Source organism: Urocampus carinirostris, chromosome 8 (genome assembly GCF_059441175.1).
Source record: "Urocampus carinirostris isolate Australia breed hairy pipefish chromosome 8, RoL_Ucar_1.0, whole genome shotgun sequence".
Classification (NCBI taxonomy): domain Eukaryota; kingdom Metazoa; phylum Chordata; class Actinopteri; order Syngnathiformes; family Syngnathidae; genus Urocampus; species Urocampus carinirostris.
In genome coordinates, this window is record NC_142356.1 from 25,002,969 (window position 1) to 25,028,137 (window position 25,169).

General features: G+C 38.7%; 1 protein-coding gene and 1 pseudogene across 1 annotated transcript in view; both read right to left on the minus strand.

Moving 5' to 3' along the window:
• Positions 1-25,169, minus strand: part of fat1a (FAT atypical cadherin 1a) — a 120,838-nt gene that overhangs the window by 3,054 nt on the left and 92,615 nt on the right. Inside the window, exons 19-30 of the mRNA XM_088342086.1 lie at positions 24,213-24,410; positions 21,910-22,494; positions 20,014-20,236; positions 19,795-19,929; positions 17,898-18,055; positions 15,558-16,032; positions 10,518-10,671; positions 9,040-9,150; positions 7,719-8,359; positions 5,882-6,016; positions 3,021-3,080; positions 2,724-2,759 (exon numbers count right to left, since the gene is read on the minus strand). Of these exons, the coding sequence (XP_088198212.1) occupies positions 2,724-2,759; positions 3,021-3,080; positions 5,882-6,016; positions 7,719-8,359; positions 9,040-9,150; positions 10,518-10,671; positions 15,558-16,032; positions 17,898-18,055; positions 19,795-19,929; positions 20,014-20,236; positions 21,910-22,494; positions 24,213-24,410 (2,911 nt within the window). The remainder of the gene's footprint in view (positions 1-2,723; positions 2,760-3,020; positions 3,081-5,881; positions 6,017-7,718; positions 8,360-9,039; positions 9,151-10,517; positions 10,672-15,557; positions 16,033-17,897; positions 18,056-19,794; positions 19,930-20,013; positions 20,237-21,909; positions 22,495-24,212; positions 24,411-25,169) is intronic.
• On the minus strand, positions 14,243-14,377 carry LOC148361325 (U2 spliceosomal RNA; annotated as a pseudogene).

The window sequence follows — 25,169 nt, forward strand, 5'->3', positions numbered from 1 at the left end:
GGGGTGTTCACAAAGTCTCGGGCATATTTTGACATTGAACATCTCCGAAACTGTTAAGGATATAAAAACACGCCTGATAGACTCAAATTCTACATGGAATGTTCAAACACGTTCATGGTCAGCACCATTGGACACACAACACACAAGCCGATACTCAAATTCTTGCCAAACCATACACAGGGTAGGATATCAAGATCATACAAATATTTTATTCCTGCAGTCCAAATTATTAAAATTAGATGATTTAGTAAAATGTTTTCACTGCACATCTGCTATTTAAGGTCAGCAAAAACATAGTGCCAGAAAACATCCGTAAATTATTCATTCAGAAAGAGGGAAATTATAACTTAAGGGGCTGTAGTGAATTCATAATCCCAAAGGTGAGAACCACCAGGAAAAGTATGTGTGTGTCTGTGTGTGGAGTCAAGCTTGGGAACAATTTACAAACCAAGATCAAACAATGTCCAACTATTCACTTGTTCAGGTTTAGATACAAAGGAACATTCCTGGCGGAATACAGAGATGAGGAGGATGGGGTATGAGTGGTGCGGGAGATTGGGAATAGTGAGTCTAGTTAACTTTGTGTTATTGTTGCTATTCTTATATCAAAACTGTTATTATTAATATCATTACATTTGTTGTTATATCATTGGTACAGTTGGTGGGGAAATGAAGGGGTAGGTAATATAAGCATTTGTTTCTTACTAACCCTTTCGAACATACTATGTAATGTTATTTTGTTGTTTAGTTATTGTTTTGTTTTGTTTTTCATTTTGATGTTCGAATAAAGTTTTCATTCATTCATTCAAATGTGGCTCAAAATTGCAATGTCAATGGTTGCAATTGCTTGTTATTCGCGCTTTACTGTTTTGTACTATCCCAAGAAAGTTGGGATAAAACATACAGTATATGGTGAGAAGTACCTCAACATGCTGGAAAATGTTCAATGAATAAATTGGGTGAGAAAAAGCCCAGTGACTTCATTTTCCAACAAGATAGGGGTCACCACACTGGAGCTTCAGGGTTAGACCTTTTATGAACACAAACCTGCCAGGCAGATGGATTGGACCGTCTGGACATAATGATCACGATCCAATGCCCTGGCCACCGAGATTTCACACAGAACATCTCTTTTTTGTGGGGATTTGTGAGACGATTGGTCTATCCGCCCCCTATCCCAAGAGATGTGGATGAGCTGAATAATAAACTGTTGCAACCATTGATAAAGCAATGCCGGGACGCATTTGGCAAGAGTTTGAGTATTGGCTTTAAGTGTGTCGTGTGACCAATGGTTGTTTACATTGAAAGTCTTTGATCATTCCATGTAAAAATTGAGGTCACACAAGCTTTCCGAATTTATCAGACGTTGTTTATATACTTGATAGTTTTTGCGATATTCAATGACAAAATGTGACCAAGACTTTTGAAACACCATGTACTTTTGTCAATGGTTAAAAGTGAAAAGCATGCAACAACACCACATAATGCTTAAGTATAACAGTAATAAGGGGATTTTGGTATCTGGTGACAAAAAACACATTTATACTGTCCAGATAATTCTATTATTTGTACAGTTCAGTTTGTATTTTTTTTTTTAAAGCCAATCGTTCATACTGCTTTGTTCCTCAGCGTATTTGTTGGTCCTGAATACGGAGAAGACAGGTTTTCCAAATAGAAAACAGCTGAGCAGTTCCTTCAAAGGTTTTACAGTAATCCCTCGCTGTATCACAAGTTACGTTTTCGGTTTGTATACTTCGCCGATTTTCATCGAAAATTGTGTCCTGCAGCAAACACACAGCAAATGCTATCACGGGCAGATCGCCGAGAACTGTTTGTGTGTGTGTGTTGGGTGGGTGTGACCATCTGTGTGTGCAACTGTGATAGGCTGGTGTACGCTGTCAGTCAAAGAGCAGCGAGGGGCGCAAAAATCAATGGGCTGACCTTAAACAAAAAACTGGGAAGCACGGCGACAACTAATACTTTAGCGTCTTCTTACATTGAAAAAAAAATATCATCAATCAAATTGGAACTCTTAGTAAATCAGAAGTGTGCAAAAACATACTGATCACCATTGGGTGCTCCGTGGATTGTTTTCTAGTCCGGAAAGAGACTGAGGCCGCGTCGGGAGAGAAAGCAATAGAGGTTATGTCGGTCCAGCCTACTGCTACGGCTAGGCTGCGACAACTAACAAACCTGGAAAGCTATCTCGGTTGAGCCTGTATCTCACCAACGCCAAATCATATACCCATTAAACGGATGACCTGGAGCTACAACTCATGGGAAAACTGCTACATTTGTGACTCTTGTATTCTAATCATCTAGCTCAAGCCAAGGATCACATATCTAAAATAAAAATGGTTAATATATAAATACATACTTGCAAAATATGAAATTCTCTTTTTTCCGTTAAATTAACTTAAAAAACCACTAATTAGTGTACGTTTTACACTTTATAACATCCTGTATACAAAACACAATTAGGATCATAACAAAGGTATAACAATTTAAAACAATTTAGTAGTGAACTGAACTGTACTTTTAAAACCACAAAAAAAACAATTGTTACCAAAGCTGATTCCTTATACCACCAAACCATGCAAAAAATATCAACGGCACACTTGGGTTTTCACACCAGCACATCGAAAGCATCACAAACTTTGCTAGTTAGCATCACGTTAGTGGTTAGCAGCGTCACGCCCACAAAACACCAAAGAAAAAGTCACCTTTTGTGTTCTTGAGCTCACGAGCCAAAAAAGACTCTTTAAAAAGAATCCATGAAGAAGAGGAAGAAAAACAGAGAAAACACGTTAAAAACGGCTAAGAATGCTAACCAAGCTAACAACACAGCGGGACTTGGGTTTTGGTGATGGTGACAAAGCATGGTGAAGGCTAATTTGACAGGGTTGCCATTTTCCTAAAAATTGCTACGGGTTTATTTGAGCGGAGTTGTTAGCAAGCTAGCTAAGAAAATGGCGACTCTGCTAGCCACACAACACCAATAGCGAAGAGTATGACGGTACCTTCTCCTTCCACCGTGTCAAGCACAGAGTTGACAAAGTGGATGACAGTCACTATGGAGGCTTGCGAGAGGAGAAATGATCCAGCATTAGCATAAAGATGTTCAGAAATAATAACAACCAACATATGGAGGGATGCTAATGCTAACACAAGATGTTGGGATCAAACAATGAGACTTTTGGGGTGGACATGACCCAATAAAAGACTTTAGTTTCAGATTTTGTTTCTGCTAATGTAGTTTTCTGAGGTTCCCATGTATAATCATATTTCAGAACGTATAAAAGGAATTGTCAGATTTTGGAAATGTTTACGTTGTAGCGTTCAAGGGCATACATTTTAAGTCAAAAGTTGTTCTTAAACAAAAAGAAACCGCATAACAAACCTACTATTATAGCAAGTGTCCAGCAGAGGGCACTAATACACGATGAATAACCAACGAACAACCAACATTGTCAATACAGAAATTCAGATTTTTGTAGTTTTATGATATTTAATGTGTATTTTGTAACTTGCTAAGCACTAGCGCAGTAAACTAAGGGTTCGTACACCTTTTCCATGGCCAAATTCCAGCGCACTTTAAGCACTTTCAGCGCAATTTTACCATTTTTCCATTTCCTTCAAAAGAAGAATTCTAGCGCTGATCAAAATAACATCATTTTTAGGCACTTTAAAAAAACAATTCTTCATTTAAAAGCGTGGTCTTTCAAGTGAGACTGCCAGGAAGCAGGGCCATGGAAACAATTTCAAGCATTTTCAAGCACTGCACCCAAAATTTAAGCCTTTTCCTAACCTTGAAACCACAACATTAAAATTAAAGCTTGTTCAAGGATTTCAGGCACCTGTACGAACCCTGTAAACTATGGAATATTCTTAGTGTTTTGGAACACTGCAATTTACTTTAAATACAAAAACTATTGTCGAGACAGTTTCATTTTCTTCACGCTAGTTGAAATGTATTTGTCGATACCTTTGTTTTTTTTAAAATGTAATTTTATAAAGTTTTGTGGAATTATTTTTTTCTGGGTGTTAGTTTTCAAAGACAAATTGAAAGAAACCATTCATTTGGGGTAAAATTGAGGATTCCATCATAAGAGTGACAAAGTACAAGGGACTAGGTACTATTGGTTACCAGCCATACACGTATTATTCAATGAAAACCCCCGGATATTTAAATGCATCATGTCCCATGAGAGGGAGAGTGAAAGGAAACCAGTGACGAATGATCAGTGAATTTGATTTTAAAGAGACAGTGTGTATAATTTGACAACTAGATGTTGCTTCGATGCGTAGTACAAGAAAGAGCACAAACTACAGTGACAGTGACCACACCGTCTGTTTTCTCTATAATTTTCTTTTACACGGCCTTTAACAAGGTTTTTTCAAGTACCCCGTAGCAGCAACATTGCGGACAACGATGTCAGCTCCCTGTAGGTGAGCTTCATGTGATGTCAAATAAATACAAATTTCTCAAGATACTCCCTGTATGTTTGCTTATTTCTTAAATCGATACCATTTTACAATGAATGAAGTTTTTTTTTTTACAACTATGAGCCGCAAATAATAAACACTGTCACTTTAAGACTCATTTTTAATTTGGAGGATAAGCAACGACATGTGGGCTGATGGCAAACATACAAGACTCCAATCAAAAATTCAAGTTCTTTCAAACACAACGCAACCCCTTTCTTGATTATATTTGTAAATTAAGCATATGGCTCTTATCAAGCTCCTAAGCGGTTGCACACTACTGCTAATGAGTACAACAATAATGAACAGAATGCTAATCAATAACTGAAGCTAACCATTATTAAATTATCTTAAAAAAAATTAAGTTTGTGAACTGTAATAGGATAAACAAAATATCGTTCAATTTGACTTATTGGTAGTTTAATAAGGTGCTAAATTCAACAAAATATTCTCTTTATGATGCTGAACAGATGCTAGGTACTGCAAATGAGTACCGGCATGATGCAATTATTGCCAATTAATACCATCCATCCATCCATTATCTGCACCGCTTATCCTCAGTAGGGTTGCGGGGGTGCTGGAGCCCATCCCAGCTATCTTTGGGCATTGGGCAGGGGACACTCTGAACTGGTTGCCTCTCAGTCGCAGGGCACACAGGGACAGACAACTCGCTCGCTCATTCAGACCTTGGGACAATTTGGACCAGCCAATTAACCTGACATGCATGTTTTTGGAATGTGGGAGGAAACCGGAGGACCCGGAGGAAACCCACAAAAGCACAGGGAGAACATACAAACTCCACACAGAAGGTTCGATCTCATGCCCTCAGAACCACTGCGCCGCCGTGCTACCTCCAATCAATACTAATAAGGTTCAATTATGGAAGACAATTAAAAGGTCGATTTTTTTTTATTAGGAGTCTTGTATTGGGACATAAATAAAAGGATGGGAAGACTGAAGACTCAGTACCATTGCGATACGTTCCTTAAGGTTTGCTTTAACACAAAACAAAAAAAGGGCATGCTTAAAATAATATCTACGACATCAAACACACGGAAATGCAAATAGGGGAATTCGATAGAAATCATGCAATTGTATTATTCTTATCCCAGTAAAATACCAACAGCGGTATAACTTACAAGCCTTTTTTCCCTTTTTCTTTTTTTTTTTAAATTCTAAAAGCGAGTCCTGGACCTGTGAACGGATTTGATCCAAATGGGAGCTGAGCCCCGCAGCAATAGAAAGAAAAGAGTGAGGGGAAAAAAACAACATTGTGACTCGGGAGGCCGTCGTTATTGGAGAGTCCAGAAAGCAAGTTAGCAGAATAGAAGACAAATGAGATATTTGGAAATGCAAATTTGATTATGAGCGCTTAAAAATATAGAAGGTAGCGTACCGTTGTCATCACAGGACTCGGACTGGAAGGAGCTGAGCGACTGGACTTCTGACATGCTCCCCCTGGTGTTGAAAGGGTGGCAAGCGCTTTCCTCCACCGGCTTCTTGGTCACGCAGTCCAAGTCCACAACTTTAGCTGCAGAGTCAAATAAGTCTCACGTTCAAATACAGTATAAAATACTTATTATTTAAAGACAATTATTGTAAAATTATTTAGGAGACATTTCACTCATTCAATGCCAGACGTTTCTCTCGAATGGTAAGTCCGACAGTTTTTGCCATTTCGACTCAATTTTGAAAGCCTCGAGAAACGGTAGTTCTGTAGTTATACAGGTATATATAGGCATCGGACAAATTAAAAGAAAGGCCTTCATCTTTCATTCGTAAAAAAGTATGTTATACTATGTTATGCTTTTACCATTGTTCAGTGAACAACAGTTAAACATTGCTAGGTTTCTTGAAAACACTCATTTCCAAAAACTTGTTTTTATAGAAGGCTGCATTTCAAACAGAATTTCACTCAGGTACGTTTTCTTTTTTGTTATTGCAAGAACACTGAACTGAGGCATTGACTATACGTTTAGACACTTTGCTGATTGCGTTCCCTTGGCCTGCACGAAACGTCTTCCCTCTCTGCCAAGACAAAGGACTTTGTCATCTTTTTTTAGAAAGAAATAAGGTGTTTAAGTGTTAACTGTCTGTACCTATCCATACTTTAGCTACTCTCACCACGCTGCTTTACTACGCCGACTGCGGGGCCTGCCTACACACTCTCCATCGCTGGATACAGGAAGCAACACTAAAAAGCGGGGGCTCCCTCAAAGTGTTTACAAAGATTTAATCAAAGTCACTTCTGTCATTTCATGATGATACTGAAATCATTCCAAGAGGTTCGGTATTTTTCCCCAGTGCCAGCCCCGTTATTTTTTATTTATTTTTTTTAGAAAATAAAAAAGAAAAGTTATTTTTACATTTTGGAACTTGGGGACAATGCTTCTGAAAACGTATTTAAACGTTATGACACTGAATGAGTTAGAGGGACAGTGTGTATGCTGGAGTGCAACTGAAAACGAGTGCAAAAACAATAATCACATTAATTTAAAGGCTATTCTTTGAAAAAACATATTTATTTTAAATATTAAATTGCAAGAAAAATATTTTCTTACTAAATGAAACTCATAATCTGGCCAATTATCCTTCAATATTTTTTTGATTTGGAATTCAATTCTGAAATTAGTTAAGGTCCTAGCACTAGTATACAGGTGATTCTTGATGTAACTATCTTTGAATAAATTACTATTTATTTTTAATTCAAATAAATAAGAATAATATAATGTTTTAAAAAATGGGAAAATGCTCTGTGCAATTTTTTTTATAATAATTGAATCAAATCAATATTTAAGTAATTCAGAAATGAGTAGATACCTAGCAGGTGCTTTTTAATTCAATTATTTCTAAACATTTAATTTCAAATAAATACAATTTCTTTCTAGATCATTAAGTTAGTCCAAATTTGTTTGTGTGTTTTTTTATGCAATTTATTTCCCTTTTATTTTATTTGTTATTGTATGTGTGTGTCTTGCTGTCGGTCACCCCTCTTGAGGGATATGACCAAGGTAGATAGATAGATAGAAGTTTAACCAATATCGAACCAATATCGAACCAATTCGGAAATTTGTTGAGATACCCAGCAGGTGATTTTTGGTTCAATCATTTAAAAATTAATGATGATTTTTATTCATGTTTTTTTAAATACATTCAATTATATCTAAAAATAGGAAAATGTTCAGAGCAAAAATTATATTCCTCTAAAAAATATTAACTGTGCTAAAACTCACCGTCGTAGTCATAATCCCAGCTCGGCTTCTGGATAGAGTCGCTGTCCGACACAGAATTTGACGGCGGGGGCGGTGGCAGATTGGGCGCCACGCTGCACACGGCTACTGTCTTGCGATGGCCGTGCACGGCGTCAGGGTTGAAGGTGCTAAACTCGGGATGCTCCGGAATGGCCGAGCCCTCAAAAGAGTTGCGGTCCAGGTTGTTGCGAGAGTCGCTAGGGATGCTGGGTGTGTATGAAATGGGCCGCACGGGCACCTGAGGCGGGATGTCCGAATAGAGGTTCTTGTTGAACTTGACGTCGAAGTACGGCCTCTGGAGAAAGGAGTGCGGCACACCCGAACCGCCTCGCTTGTCGTCTTCGTCCGTTTTGGACTTGGAGCGGCAGGCTTTCTTGCGCAGGAGGACAAAGAAGAGCACAAGGATGAAGATGCTGGAGACAAAGACTACGATGCCCACCACCTCCTCCAAGCCGATATTCCAAGAGGTGGACACAAAATCGTTGCGGACTTCTGCGGCGAGGTCGCACGTGGGGCCGCCGAAGCCCTGCGAGCAGTTGCACTTGTAAGAGCCGTAGGTGTTCTGGCACTGGCCCCCGTTGGAGCACGGACTCCTGGAGCACTCGTCCACATCGCTCAGGCACCTGCGGCAGAGGAACCTGTCAGTCACTTGATGACAAGCATCAGATGTTTGTCCTATCTCAGTGTTTTTCAACAAATGAGCTGGGGCACACCAGTGTACTGTGAGAGGCCACACCTGTTTTTTATCGCCTGCACCTGACTCTATCCAGGAACCCAGTATTCATTGACTGTGCCAACAGCAGAAGCTGCTGATTATTTTATAGTCCTGCCTTGCGTATGGTCTTAACCCCCTGATCCCTGTTGTTTGACTCTGGACTTCTTGACCTTTATCAGCCGTGAGTTTTTCTGGACACTGTATTTAGTTTCTCGTTTCCTCCCCCCTTCTTGTTTTTACCCCTCCTCCCATTTTGTTGATTAACTTTGCCCCACATAAAATCTTGCCATTCAGCCCGCGTGTCTGTGCTTGTCCTCCCGAAAATAATCACATTTTTCTGCAGTGTATAGTGGGTACTATACCAAATTTGTATATACAAAACAGAAATATTTATATATACAGTTTTTGATAATTCGACTTGAAAAAGAAGGATGTTATCGTTTATCAAATTAGTCATCGTGCTCCTCAAATAATGAAGGATTATCAAGCTCTTTGAGGTATTTAAACAGCTTATATGGATTGTTTAAATCAGATTTCTGATTCAAACAAATGGGTTCTAAAATTTTTGGGATGACACGGTTTACAAACCTGTCTCCGTGGAAACCAACTTCACACTCGCACACCGGCCCATCCAGACTGTCGATGCACTTGCCATTGTTTTTACACGGGTTATCTGTGCAAAATGGACCCATTTGGCACCTGCAGTCCAAACACAAGAAGCAGGAAGAAGCTGAAGAAAAGATGTACTGTGTTGCGTAAAATGTAATTCATATATTTCTCACACTTTTTAAATTTGGGCATAAAGAAATCAGACTTTTCTTTCTTTTTTCCAGGCTTTTTTTTTTTACTATGGCCTTCGCTTTTTTCAGTTAACTGTAAAAAGAAGTTCTCTGCAACACTTCATGAGGTAAGACTAACCTTTTCCTGGGTCTAACGGCAACATCTTATGTTACCTATGGATGCTAAAATATAATTGTGCTGGCAATTTACTGTGTCAGCTAATGCCAAAACAGCTGGGTCACACAGGGTTACTGTGTAGTATGCTGAGAGCACTCCTGCAGGGAACCTATACAGTGAGTCATCAACACAGGCAAGACAATAATTGTCTGCTCTCTGCCCAGTCTGGAAGACTTTGCTGCCTAGCGAAACAGCATCAGAGCCAACAACATTATATAGGGCTCCTCTCACGCCAGCCACCACCTTTTTATACCGCTGCCCTGCAGTAGCTGCTACAGGTCCACATATCTTGCCTATGTATAGAACAATGGGTATTTGTATCACATTTATTGACTTACTTTGGAACTGTTTTGCTGCTAAATGTCATTACACTTTTTTTTTTATAGCGCTATATTTTTTCATTGCACTCAAGTCTCCAAGAACTACCACATAGTTTTCATTCCGTGTTTATCCTATAGTTCCATGTTCAATCTCATTATAAACACCATTCACTAAATTGTAGTTAATGACAATAAAGACAAATCTTATTCCAATTCAATTATCTGGCAGCCAGCATTAACGCTTTGGTCGCAAATGCTAGTGGTTATTGTAGAAGGCACAGCTGTTGTGACAAAATGTTGCTGCTAATGCTGTTTAACTCACCTATTATATATATACAGTATAGCACAAGATAAAGTTAGTTAACAATATAATCGGTTCAGTCATTATTGTTTCATACCAGGAGTCACAGAAATGAGTTAAATGGAGTTAAAAAGTAGATAAGTGTCAGACGTTAAACAATGCTAAGTAAAAGAATAGAAAGGTTTTAAAAATAAGAAATGTGTTGATCTCTTTGATAATGTAATTCAAAAGGTTATCTAAATAGCAAAAATTGAGGAATTTGGAGTCCTATCCAAAAAGAGGAAAGATCTCAACTGCAAAGTGGTTTTGCAATCGAGAGCAAGATAGTTAAAAAGAAAAGAAGAAAGAAAACTGGAAATGAGTATTGATTTCTTTTTTTTCTTCAAAAAGCTCATCTCCCGGACACAATCTTGTGAGACAGCTCATCTCGTCACATGCCTATTGAAAATACAAAGCACTCTTTTCACCAGATGAGCTGAACCTTTTACCTTTGTCCCGAGTATTGCCCTCTGCACTGGCAGTAGAAGTCTTCCCCTCGGGGTACGCAGGTTCCTCCGTACAAGCACGGGTTGGAGGCGCAGGGACTGATTGCCATCTCGCAGTGGGTGCCCATGAAAGAAGCTGGACATTTGCAAAAGTAGCCTGAGGACGCACAATAAGACCGAAATCAGCATGTTTTTCCTGTAACGCGCCACCGACCTCTCCTCGGGCGATTTTCACTGCTGCTTAGCCTGCAGTTTTTGTTCAATTAGGTTGATGGCTAAGGCTTTGGCTGATTAAGATTCTGACCCCATTTAAAATAAAATTTTGAGAGTGAGTAACCAGCATGTTAATCAAAAACACTATGGTTGGTATTAGTACATAGTACTATATTTCCATGACTATGAGGCGCACAGGACTATAAGGTACACCTCAAAATGAGCTTTTTGTCATTTTTTTTCATATTGAATTGAAACTTCGGTAAGCGCTACCGTATTTAAGAATAACCCTTGTGCGTTTTGTACACTTACGATATATACTATTGCATAGATTTATAATTTGAAAAATGTCCCGTCGCAAAAAATTGCATGTAACAGTAATTGAACCAGGGTATAAGCACCCGAACGTAACAACTTGACCACAATTCATCTCATTATTACACAAAAAATAGTTTAATAACGAGATAACATTCAATTACTTTTCATATGTCAACTGTACCAATAGTGGGCTAGGGAATATGTTTCTGCCTTCTATCCCCCGGGGCTTTTGATTCCCTTTACATGGAATATATTGCGTTAGGTCAGCGTCATTTTTCGTCCAATCGAATTCAGGACGCAGCAGAAAGTGCACAGAAACGTAACCCCTTGACCACCAGTGATACAGACAACATAAGAAAAGGCATTAAATGCTGGATGGATGGATGTCAACTGTACCACTCCTGATTTAAGGAGTTACGTTTCAGCACTCTCCGCCGAGACTCAGGTTTGATTTCTGTTGTACACATTGTTTTGCAATTTTGGTCAGTGATGTTTTCGAATGATCAATAATTGCACATATACAGTAGTACACTATAAAACCCTATGTCATTACGCACATGGATGAATACTGTATGCATTTCCAATTTGATCCAGCAGTATTTTGAAGTATATCTCTCAAATTTCTTGCCAAATTGAGGGCTTTTTGTGGGCCGTAAAGTCCAGAAAATACAGTATTTTGTTTGAATATCTCCATCTTGACAATCAAAATATAGTGAGGAGATCCTGCACCTAAAGTGGAATGGATGCATGTCATGTTGAGTATTTATAAAATGAAGGTATCTCAAATGCATACGGATAAATTCAAATCATTATGGCAGTGTGAATATTGTTAAAATATGTAAATACATTATTTAAAGGTATTTTCTGACTACCATTTATCAACCAGAGAGCCTTTGAAGAAACACCCATACCAATGGCATTTTACCTAGAATAGATGTTACAGGTGTGCTGTTTAAGACACTACAACTACACTCACAAGTGGTGCATAGATGTCTTTCTTAACCACAACATTTGCTACTAAACTACACTATTTATTATCGGTGATTGGAAATTATTTATAAGCGCCTGGATTAAAGAATACAAAATTGAAAAATAGCGCAAGGGTGTCTCTGGGGAAGTGTAAAGAAGTTTTAGCTGCTTTCTATAATGAATATAAAATCAAACAATTAAGTTCCCTAATCCAGGTAAACATTTTCATTAAAAATATATATATATAAAAATCAGAAAAATATTTTTAAATCATCTAATCAATCATTTTTAGCATTTGCACTTTAATTGGTGCTTTTTGGGGGATTTTCCAGTTTGCATTTGTTTCCCTGATTTAAACAGTGCCACTTAATTCAATTGTTGTTTGGCTAGGGCGGCACGGCCATTGAGTGGTTAGTACGCCCGCGGTACAGCTCTAATGTCATGAGTTCAAAACCAGCTACCAGCCTTCCTGTGTGGCGTTTCCCCGTGTTTGCGTGGGTTTCCTCCAGACACTCTGGTTTCCTCCCACATTCCAAAAACATGCATGTCAGGTTAATTTGCTGGTTCAAATTGTCCCGAGGTGTGAATAAGAGGGAGTTGTCTGTCTCTGTGTGCCCTGCGACTGGCTGGGTGTCCCCTGCCCACTGCCCGAGGATGGCTGGGATGGGCTCCACCACCCCCGCGACCCTACTAAAGATAAGCAGTGTCGATAATGGATGAATGGATGTTGTTTTGCTTTTTTTAACACATTGACAGTTAATCAACACAACAAAAGATAACATTTCAGTGAAGGAGAAGAAAAACCCTAATTGTTGGCTTCAAAAAGAGATCTCAGTCCTTGCAGCAAGAGCACTCTTTCGATGCCATCAATTTACTAGTGCGAGTGCTTTTTCTACCATGTGGACCCAAAACAGGTTGAGTTTTAGACCCTTGCTCATGACTTTATGGCACTTAACTCCCTGTCATGGCACAGCAATATCTCAAATACATATAGATTTCATGCAAAAAATATGCACTATTTTTCTCACATTTTGCATGTTTTAGAATTTGGGAATACCTTTAAACTACCATTTATAACTCCAAAATTAAAAATTGATCTACAATAGAATGCAAAAACTTCATACCCTAATATCTTTGTGAATAATAATTTAATGAAATAAATGAATGAATTATTACATGAATGATTGAATTTACCATTTAACTAGGGTTTTTTAAAACTATTTACAGGAGTACTTACTGATGTCCTAAACTTATGCTTGACTGCAGTGCAAACTTTCCACCAATAGAAGGTGCTGACATACTGTGAGACACTCCAATCCCAGTGTGTCTGTCTGATGACTGAAAACGCTCTAGTTTTGTGCAAACCTATTCTCCTGCTTTACTTTTGCAACTTGATCTACATTATTTACTTAACTTCTATTCGTAAAATGTCGTCATTATTTTAAAATACGTCATTGAGGCAAAGGAGCATAAAAGTTGAGGGTTTTTTTCCATATATGCCAACCTTTTAGGGGTAGATTTTAATCGTGAAATTGATTTTTACAAAACATATACTTGTTTTAAACCAGAAGTGGGAAACTTTTAACAAAGCGGAAATCTAATGTGATCCTTTTTAGGGGGTTGTTTGAACACCGATTTAGTCTTGCTTCAAAATGAATCATCCGGAGACGAAATATACTAGTCTCAAGTGTTGTTTGAATTTGAAAAAGCAGTAGATCTTGTCAAAAATTAGCAGGCCTTTTTCAGGGAAAAAAAGTCTAACGCGGTTGTCAGCAACCACCGAGCCACGGACAGGTATAGGGTCGTTTGGAATGCGACCGCACAGAAAAAAAGAAGTTGCATTATGTTTAGCTTATATGAGATTATTTGGGTATACATGATTTTTCACTCCCAGGAAAAACCCACTAGACCGCTAGGAATGTTGATGACAAGGGAATGGCATCACCAATGGTGGCACGCAGGTAGCCGGATGCTGTCTAAATTGCTTTCTTACCCTGAACGAAGCCCTCCAATTCTGTGTTACCTTTGTTTGATGACAATAAAAAAAATTGTAAGAGAAATTAAGGTCTAAATGGGGTTTTTAAGGGTTATTGTTCTATCTTCGTTCCATTATCCATTATCCGTTATCGGTCAGTTCATAATACGCTACAAAGCCTAGGAGCCGGTACACTTACTCTCAGCCAAAAGGCCAAGCTAAGGTCCTAGCCCTAAAGCCTTGCTGCGATCATTGCGAATGCACCGTTCCCGGAGGTACTGCAATACCGTGCCGGTGCGTGGAGTGGACAGAGCAAGCTCTTATTCCATCTCCGGACTGGATATAAAGGTCTAAATGTGCATTTTACACTATATTCTATACAATATATTCTTTTATACTCTTCTTATATCTTTATACGTTTATATTTCTATAGTGCTCAATAAGGGGGTGGTTTTAAGATTTTGCAAACGCCTTTGGGGTCAAGAGATTGGGTTTCCCAAGCCAAAAAAACTTTGTCTCTACAACTTGGAGGCCACTGGTCCCTATCTGTTATCAAACAGGTGCACAGAACTCTTTTCTGCTAGCCCATACAATGTGAAGGCCACTGGCAATTCTCTCAAGACTTCTATCTATTTCCTCCAAAAGAACGTGGCTCTGATTAAAAAGCTACAACTTGAAAGCCACTATGAGGCCTGCTAGCTGGCTAATCAAAATGACCTTGACGTACAAAAGTTCCACTACTCATTTATTATACTCGCCCGCCATCTAGCGACCAACATTTAACACTGAATTAAAATATGTAAATTATGTCTAAACCAATCAGATTCATTTCCTGTGTTTATATAAACCAATCAAATGTGCAATTTCTTTTTTGTGTTTTACAATACATTAGCCTTCTGCAAAAGGAGGAGTGTGTTCTTCCTTGAGTCGATTCTGGAAACACGCACCTCCGATGCAAGGGGCCATCAAAAACCTTTTGATTTCCTACTCAGAGTGTGTTATTTTCTTCTTTCTACAATTTCAAGTTTTAACTTTGACACAATTTTTATTTGTTATTTTGTTACGACCGTGTAAATTCAGTCAGTGATTACGTCATCTCGAGGTCAGTTTCACCGTATGGGAGCTTTTATGGGGGTCTGGTCAACATTAACCGCGAAAACTAAAGGATCTCTGTACTAGATTGGGAATTACTGTGGACAAATTATTTTGTTCTTAAATATTTGGTATCACATGATACAATACTCATTTACCACAACCATGAGCAAACATAGTTTGATAATTAGATCAAATAGAATGCCTTTTCCTACGTCAATTCGATCATTAGTGGACTGGTGGTTTAGGATTTTAATTATTATCAATGTTTTTGTTGTATTACTAATATGATTATTGAGCTGGGCCTCAAGAACATAGTCAGACATTAAATCTGGTCCGTGGTCGAGAAAAGTTTGCGGACCAATGCTCTAATGCATGAAGCTGTAGTGTTGGTAAGTATGTTTTTCATTTCATCTAGGTGGCAGTTCTCAGAAAATGCAATTTTTAACCGAAAGGAGAATCTTATTTCAACATACCTCCATTCGACCGAGAGTTACACACGCCGTTGTTACTGCAGGGGTTACTAGAGCAGCTCTCCGGCGGGGCGAGCATGCAGCCCGGCGCCACATCTTCAAGGCTCTCCATGATGGCGTGCGCCCGTCTTGCCTTGGTGTTGAGTGGCAGCTCCTGTCCGTTGAGCGCGATGGCCTCCATGCAGCCACGGAAGCCGTTAGCCACAGGCAAGTTGCGCCCGTGTCGGGCGGCAGAGGCGGCGTGCTGGCGAACGTGCCCGCCAAAGTAGATGTTGTTGTCCAGGTTGAGGGTGCGCAGGGTGCCCGGTGCCGTCCCCGACGCGGCGTGCACGCGGTCCAAGACCAGTTTGGCGTAGTTGCCATCCACCTCCAAAGAGACAGAATGCCACTCGCCGTCGTTTACTGTGGTACTGTGGACAGACACCAGGCCGGGGCCGCTGCCACAGTCGAACTTGTACTGAAGGCGACCGTTCACGATCTGTTGCAAAAAACAAACGGGGATATAAAGAGGTTGCCAATTCGTTAGTGCTAAAGTTTGTCAACATTTTTGCTCAAAATTCATCAGCCTTATTTTGGGATCCATCTCGGACTGGGGGCAGGGAACCTATGTTCTATTTTTTTTTTTTGCTCGGAGATGAAATACAAGCAAATCTTTACTGTATTGCTACAGGTGAAGCCGATTTTAGCACATGCAAAGCCAAAACAACATTGAATTTGTAATGGGTTTGGTCGAGTATATATAGGGCACAGTCTTAACTATAGTTTACAGTCAAGGTGTCAAATCAACAGACCCCGTTTTGGCTGTACATCGCTAAAGAATTATTTTATACGGAAGCTCATTAAACAATGTATGTTCACTGTTAAGATGAAAAACCATAGAACAAACTGTAAACATCCCAAAACACCAGCAAAGACCCAGGGCAATTTGATTGGGTGAGCGGTCGAAATAGGCGAAGCAATACACACAGCGCATGCAGTCCTTCTCATCCTTACCCAGCGCCATGTGCACTTGAGGTAAATACATTTTTACAAAAGAACTTTTCTCACACCTTGTTTTGAGACCAATATTTAGGACCAAAACGACGGTCAAAATGAGCATCAAGGATCTGCGAGAGGGAGACATATTTTAAGTTGTATATTTATATTGATATCGAAGAAACAGGCTCAGGGATTATAGTTATTATACAGATTTGATCAAATCATCAAATGTCACACAGAAAAATTAAATGTGCTTAAGAATTAGCTTTTGTCTAGAGAGTGTGTTTGGCATTTTTCTTGAATCTTGTCTTAAAATAAATGATGTGTCTCTCTCTCTCATATATAAAAAAGGTATTTCTGTCAACATTGTTTTCTATTATAGCATTTCTGGACTTTGGGTTGGCCATGGTCTAAAATATTTGTGTGGTTTTTGCTCTTTTTTCTCTTTTTTTATTTTCTTTGTTTCTGTGTATGCGTTTGTCTTGCTGTCGGTCACCCCTCTCGAGGGATATGACCACGGTAGATAGATAGATAAATTATAGCATTTCTGTCTAAGTATCTTCTTAGTATGTCTTTTGTATTTCTTTATTTTCAAATCAAAGCAAAATAACATTACATTATGTCCCTGTTTTAAAGCTCTAAATTTGATATTTAGTTTTGTAGTAATTTAGTCGTATTTTTGTACTATTTCTGTTGTGGTGTTTTTGTAGCAGGCACACAAAGGGACAATCTGGACCATGCTGGAACAAAGTTTTTCTAAGAAGTACTTTATTCACGATGTTGTCATGATATTTTGGCCATTTTCATTCTGTGGGCCGCTAACACGTGGCCCACGGGCCGTATTTTGGAAACCTTTCTCCTCGGGGAATCTCTTAGGCAAACTACCCTACCAGGTTAAAAAAGGGCTTATTGGAAAAAAAGGGTAAAACTCAGTTGATAATGAGATGTCCGGATGCTTTTACAAACATTGTGCAAATCTAAAATGAATCATTCTGTCATGTACAATAAAAATACTTCCTGTGCAGTATGGCACACAATTATATATTGCCTTAAATATGGAATTGATCCGGTTGTATATTTTTTTTCACTTGAAGGCGACCAAATACTTTGACATAGTCTGTTGACCGCCATTTTACGAGCATTCCAAAGTTTTTCCTTAAATCAAATATTTTCACTATAGCGATTTGTACGCAGACTGTACTATTTTAGAATGTGTGGAAAAATGCTCTTTGCTTCCCTCCCAGCCTGAAAATAACTCCCTTATTTTATTTTCCCAAACCACCAGCGCATTCCCATAGTTCCTCATGTGAACGGGCTGTTTTTAAACATTTTGAACTGCGAGGCGGCCATAAATGCCAAACGCACTTCGAGGATGCTGTAGTCGGTGCCCTTGGCAAACATGACGGTGGCGTGTCCGGAAAAGGTGCGCAGGCGGAGGGAGAGCTTCATCTGCTCCTTGTTGTCGTTTTCCATGAGGTGGTATTTCACGTAGCCGCTGCCGCTAAAGGTCAACGAGTGGCCGTCTGAGAAAAAGGCAGACAGGTATTTAGGGACTTGGGTTAGATTGGTGTCTAATCTTAACAGGTGGAGACGAAAGCTAAGAAAAGAAGTTCAAATTAAACTAAAATTCAAAACAAGTCCGTCAAAGTGATGAAACTCATTCAAAAGTCAAGTCCATAAACCACATATAGTAATCTCTTGTTTTTCAAAAAGAAACCCATGATGGGCAAAATGCATGAACAACAAACCTTATTTTTTTTTACAATTATTAGACATAAAATATTCTATTACAGTGGTCAGCAACCACTGGGCCATGGACCAGTACTTTTTGAGCAATGATTGCTCATTCAACAATTACCACTGGCGATATTTGGTCACCATTGGATGCGAAAGACCAAAGAATTGGAGATATGTCTTTTTCACATAACACCTAATAAAATGTATGATATTTAAAAAAATCTTTATTTTTAAATAATGCAATAGACTAATTTATATTCCACTATTGTTACAATGCATTTACAACATAGGCTAGTCTCTAAGCAGTACTTTAAACACATTTTAGCCTTTTCAACCTGACAACCCTTTTATCTTTTTTTTTCTCTGTGTATGTCTTTACATGTTTATCCTGGAATTCCATGTCTAATTTTGCTGTAAACAATGTTCACTATGTAGTTATCAATAACATTGAAGACTATTCTAATTCCAATCAAATTTGACTTTGTTGGAAATGTTTTTCCATCAAAAAAAAAACATACCTTTTTACTTTTTTTCTATAGAGTTTGGAGCACAGACTGCACAAACAAAAACTATTTTGTTACTTCCTGAATGTTGACAAATACTATTTTCTGGACTATCTAAGGCACACCTTCAAAATATTCCTTTGTGAGCTATTTGTTTTAAATCTAAGGCGCATGAAATTAAAATGTTTCATTCCAAAAACATCAGCACATAAATAACTTATTTTATAAAACATAAACATAAGGAAATCTGGTTTTATCAGACTCAAATACAGTATGTAAAAGTGTTTCATTGTAATTTGGAATTTCTGACTCTACCCCAGAATCCAGCTTCTACTTACTAGTGTGTAATCATACATACAGTACTGTGTACTGTATCTCTGGAGCGCCAAAACTTTTAGATTATTGTTTAATATCTCGTGCATCAATTCAATATGGTTGGTGTAAAGTGTAAAGAAGAGGTGAGCCGTTTCTTTTGAAATAAAAGTGGAATAAGAAAGCTTTATGTGGTTGAGAAAAGGTCGGATGCTTTTTTTGGCCAGTTTTTACCGCGGCGGATGACCTCTTGAAGCGCATCTTCCAAAAGTTAAACTCAACTTTATTTATCTTTATAGAGCATATTATTTTATGAAATGTTTATTTTTTAGTACAAAACAATACAGTTTACGTATACAAGCCTTAAACATACTTATATAAACCTAAACATACAAAATATAGCACTGAAGCAACTTGCTAACAAATTCAACTTCAACTCGTCTGGAACCTCGTTCGTAAGGAGGGCAGCTTCTGTACTGTTATGTCACATTTCTGTCAAAGCTTGGTTTTTAGGTGAACCTTATAGTTCAGAAATTATCGTACTTACTTTTTGTCAAAAAAAAAAAAAAGAAAAGAAAAAAATATATATTTTTTTACCTCGCTTTTGATTCAGATTAATTTTCGAAATGGGGAAAAAATGATTTTTTTTTTATTTTTTTTAAGTAATATGGCTCCTGTAAAAAAAGGATTTGGATTTAAAATTCTCTTACCAGAGCATTTGTTTTTGTTCCCTGGAGGACAGACACACGTGTATTTGGCGTTTACGTGCACGTCAGCAACACAGTCCAAACCCTCCGGACAAGGGCTGTTATCACAAACGCTGTTCAGCACGGGACATTTACCACCTGCAGGACGCCAGGACACAAGGTGATGTCATACATGTGCTTTGCAGCTTTTTTCCACTTTGCGTATTTGTGTAAATGAGCGACCTTCACACTGGCAGGTGGCGTGTCGGTGGTGCTTGGGCGTGACGAAGCTGAGGCGTGCGGTGCTGTAGGTGGACATGGACGTCCTGTCCAGGGAGACCACCTCGTCGCAGAAACGCAGTGGGCAGTCCATGCCGGAGCACAACTTCTGGGCCACGCGCACAATCCGGACCCCCGTCATCTCCTCAATGACGCCCGCGGACGAGTTCAGCTTGCGGAACACCACCTGGGGGACAAAGATGGGCCAGAACAGATGGAGGACAGGTTTTTTGTTACTGAATTCTCCGCACTATAAGGCACACCGGATTATAAAACACAGCCACCTAAAATATAATTTTTTCATATTTTTTCATACATAATGCGAACTGCACAATAAGGCGCATTGAAGTAAAACTTCAGTAAGAGCTACCTTATTTATTTGTGTATAACTGTTGCACTTTTTAAACAATAAGGGTATACAGACGCTCCCCTACTTACGACCATTCAACTTGAGCACCTTTTTCCGAGTACAGGACATTACTGTAGTTTTTCTTTCCGCCACTACCGGCGTGTGGTGGTGTTGTGAAAGTAAAAAGAGGAGTCAAGATGTTTCTTTTGAAATGAAAGTGGAATAAGTAAGCTTGATGTGGTTGAGAAAATGGTCGGAATGCTTTTTTGGCCAGTTTTTACCACTGAGCAGGACCTCTTGAAGCGCATCTTCCAAAAGTCTTCCAACTTTATTTATCTTTATAGAGCATATTATTTTATGAAATGTTTATTTTTATAGTAAGAAACAATACAAGTTACTTATACAAGACTTAAACATACTTATATAAACTTAAAACTAAACCAATATTGCACTGAAGCAACTTACGAACAAATTTGACTTACGAACGATTGTTCGAAAGGAGGGCAGCGTCTGTATAATTGTGGAACGATTGAAAAACGCTGATCAACACCACAAAACATTGTATGCAACTGGAATCAAGCACAGGTCCAGGTGGTGAGAGCACCGAAACCTAAACACTAGACCACCAATGGTACCGACAACATTCGAAAAGACATTCGTTTTTATCTCATTACCACAATATGTTATTCACGGTGCTAGAAACAATTGTTAGATAATGGAGAAAACAGAAAAGCACCCTGGAAGATATAAATAAAATGAATTTGTTTTTGTTTGATCATTATCTAAATTGAGCTACTTTAAGAGTAATTACTCATTCTGTCAATATTAATTGTATTATTGCTTTCATATAAAACAAATATTTTCCAAATAATTTTTGGAGGGCTTAGTTTTTTTCATCCTTAGATCAAAATGAATTTTGGAGACCTTTTTTTCACTTTACAGCAACAACTTATTTTATTCGTATGCATTTAAATATTACTTGAAATACAGTTGAAATAAGAAAAATAGTATATAAAATTAACACAATTATTTGCTGTTTGTGGAACATATATTTTTAGTTGTATATGTAATGAATTTTTGATTGATTAAAATACATTTTTGTCCAGCATATTTGGGGGTGGAAATAATTTTCTAAAATTGTATTTGCTATTAAAACGTACGTTCCTGAAAAATACTTTTCGGATTAAGGGCTATACAAATAAATGTGACACGACTTGTGACTGAAAAAAGTGAATACAAAATTGTTACTTACTGTATTTGTGACAAAACATGAAAAACGTAGCACATATTATGAATTTATATTGGGCAAAAAATAATTCAAGTAAAAAGGAAGAAAAAAGAAAGGATTGTAAAATCACAAAACGTTTTAGGCAAAACAAAAGTAAGTGCCCTACTTAGTATCAGATGGATTATTCTATAAGACGACAAGGGTCTTTTTGTAAAACTAAGACCCTAGCTTTTTAGCTCTTCAATCTAATAAACATAACAGGCAATAATGAAGTACACTTCACCTCCTGAGACTGGTAGGGACTTCCAGATCTTTCAAGTGCCATTAAAACGTCAAGGTCTCCATGCTCGGACGGCTGCAAGCTGACCAGTTGGACGTCGCTCCTCCTCACACCAGCAATGTTCCTCAGCGCCCTCTGGAAATTCCTCCAGTAGTCTCCGATAAACTCTTCTGGGGCGATACTGGCAAAGCGAACGGCGATGGAGTTGTCCAGCGCCTGCCGACTAGCTTGTCGCACGTGCACGTTGACGTCGGCAGCCGCCGTGAAGCGCCCATCGGTCACCGTCACGTTTAGCGGGTAATGGCCAGCATCCAGCGGCCGCAGAGCGATGACTTTACCGTCGGAAGCCGAGACGGAGAAAGAGGCCGGGGACGCGGCGGAAGACGGGGCGAGGCTGTACGTGAGCGTGTCGTAGATGTCCTGGTCGGTGGCGTGGATCTTGCCCAGAACGCCGCCCGCGTATTCGTCGCCGGCGGTGGACACGAACACATCAAGTGGAAGGATGGCGGGTGGGTATATGCTCTCCTCAATAACACGGACACTTATGAAGGTGGTGGAGGAGAGCGGAGGTTTACCGCTGTCAGACACCTGGGAATCAAACGCTGCATTAATACGCATCAAATGGTAATCTTAATTAGAAATGGTAATTTGGGGCACGTTTATTTAAGGCAGTGCTTCTCAATTTTTTTTCGGTTACGCCTCTCCTCAGAAGAAGATATCCTCTCACGCCGCCCCCAAAATAACAACCAACATTTACCCCAGATAGGCCCCCTCTCTGCTTTAATATGTTTCTATAAATTTGTTTTAAGTACACCAATGTTCACTAAATGATATTGTATCTTAAATAACATATAAATAAATATGGACCAACTTACAACAAAAAATAGCTGTAATAACGAACAGGAAATATTTCAAGTGCACCTAAAATTCAAATGTGAACTACAAATCCTTGAACTGTTAACATTTTTGACTGACCATGTGAAACGTTTAGCTGATTCATTTCTGGCCTGGAAAGGGGTGGACGTCACCAGGCTGTATTGGCGCAGGACACACAACATTTTTGTAGTATTTCTGTAGCAGTATTTTTGTAGTATTTTTCCCGTATTATTTTCTTTATATTTTTGTAGTAGTATTTTTTTAGTATGTCTGTATCCAACCAACCAACCAACCATAGTATGTACAATCTTTAACAGGCAATCAGGTAAGTCACTCTGGAGGTGAAAATGCAGAAAGAAAATCCAAAATCTTTAAGGCGGGTCTGTTTTTTGTAGGGAAGATAATTAAAAGAAAGGGCTCAGGAAAGAGCTTTTACAACATATTTGGAATTGTGAGACTTATTTTGAGTTTTTACTAAACTATAAAGTTATCTGTATTCATCAACAATTATATATCCACTGACAGCTATAGAGATCATTGCCATTATAAAAAATTGGTCAGCGCAATTGAAGGCTATAGACACTGTTTTGAACATAATTTTTTTTTTCATTTGAAATGATGTCCTGGACATGTCGTCAGAAAGTGCCACAAACTAGAGCATGTAGTCCCAACTGCAACCACATCATTTGCACTTAGAGGTTCATCTAAATTCATGAAATGTAAAATAATTGTTTATTATTAGTTCATTTACTGTGATTTGTGGTGTTACCACAGCATCTTTTCAGTATTGTCAATGAGATTATTTCCGCCATTTGAGTCCATTTAAAATTCTTACGTCCCACTTGCATGCAAAATGTCTTTAAACGTCTAGGGAAAGATGATCAATTGGATGCAAATTAAGGCCTTGCTTTATTGATTCAAATACTTGAATGTCTGGGTAATATTGAAGCTAAGTGCACTCATGGTATTTATAAAAAACTGGACCTCAGGAAAGTGTATTCACAGATACATAGACAGATGGTAAAACAGCACAGTTGGGAAAATAAAATGCTGACTCAAGAGCAACGTCTGACATCACACCTCCGTTTCATCATTTCATTCTCTCATTCTGTCCCTTAGCACACAATTCGGCCCACTCAAGTTGGCAAGTATTACTGCATATACTTGCAACCTGATCACAGATGGACAATTCTGTGTTAAACTTACATTGGATTTAAGAGTTTGGCATATTTTTGTTTGTTTCCATATCTCTTAAAAATACTTTATTTAGCTAAGTTTGTACATTCCCCTCAGTATGAAAAAGTCGTAATATGCAGCCTTTTCTTTACCACTCACGGAGTCGTGAATGAAACCAGATGGTGCAAAAAGGATGATGCCAATACAGACTGAGAACAAATGCGTCAGAGCAGTTTCAATCAATTGAAGCTGACCTTAGCTTGAAGTAAGTAGTGTTCCTTCACTCGCTTGCTCAAGGGCCCCATCAAAAGCAGTGCCCCGAGCTGGTCAAGTCGGAAGGCGTCTGCCGCATTGCCGTCGGCGATGGAGAAGGCGAAGGGCGGCCCGTTGTGGGAGGCATCCCGGTCAGACACCAAGAGTTGGAGAACGCTCGTGCCCTGTGCCTGGTTCTCCTGTTGGACGAACAACAGATGAGAGGAGCTTTATCCAAGGATACATGGAGGCGTTGCGCTCAATTTTCCTCACTTCACAAGTTGTAGTTAAAACATGTAGCGGTGTCATTTAAATGCATTATAAATGGAATTAACTGTACCTTTTTCTAAAACTCACTTTTTTCATCACGTATCTAAAGCTATTCACAAGGGCATGCCGCTTATACCACTGCTGCTGTTAGCAGTAGCAACTACCCACATAAGGAGATGTAAGCATGATACAATGCTCCATTGTAAGCCTTGCTGATGCTAAGTGCTGCTAGTTTATTGGTCAGGACCACTAACATCACCGACTAGCATAGACATAAGTGGCGACAGGCAACACTGATTTCTTGCAAGGCCCTAATTTAACTCATGCATTGGTTAGTGGCACTTGGTGTGTGTTTGCCTACTTAGAAATGTAGAGCTGCATTGATATTTTACAAAAAGGTTTTTTTTTTTTGTAATATTACACGTAAAACAAAGATAAATATGGTTTACAATCCAAACGTTCTGATTGTAAAATTGAGCAATGAACAAATTATACTTGTTTATCAAGGCACTGCCTCAATCCAGTTAATCTTTGAGGCTTCCTCAACTTTTCAATTTATGTTGAATATAATGGATTTCGAAGCTTCAGGCCATAGGTAGGCAAACATTCATCCTGGTAGACGTTTTAATCCATCCCACTCAATGGAAATGGTCAAGGTATAATGACAACATATATATAATAGAAAATCA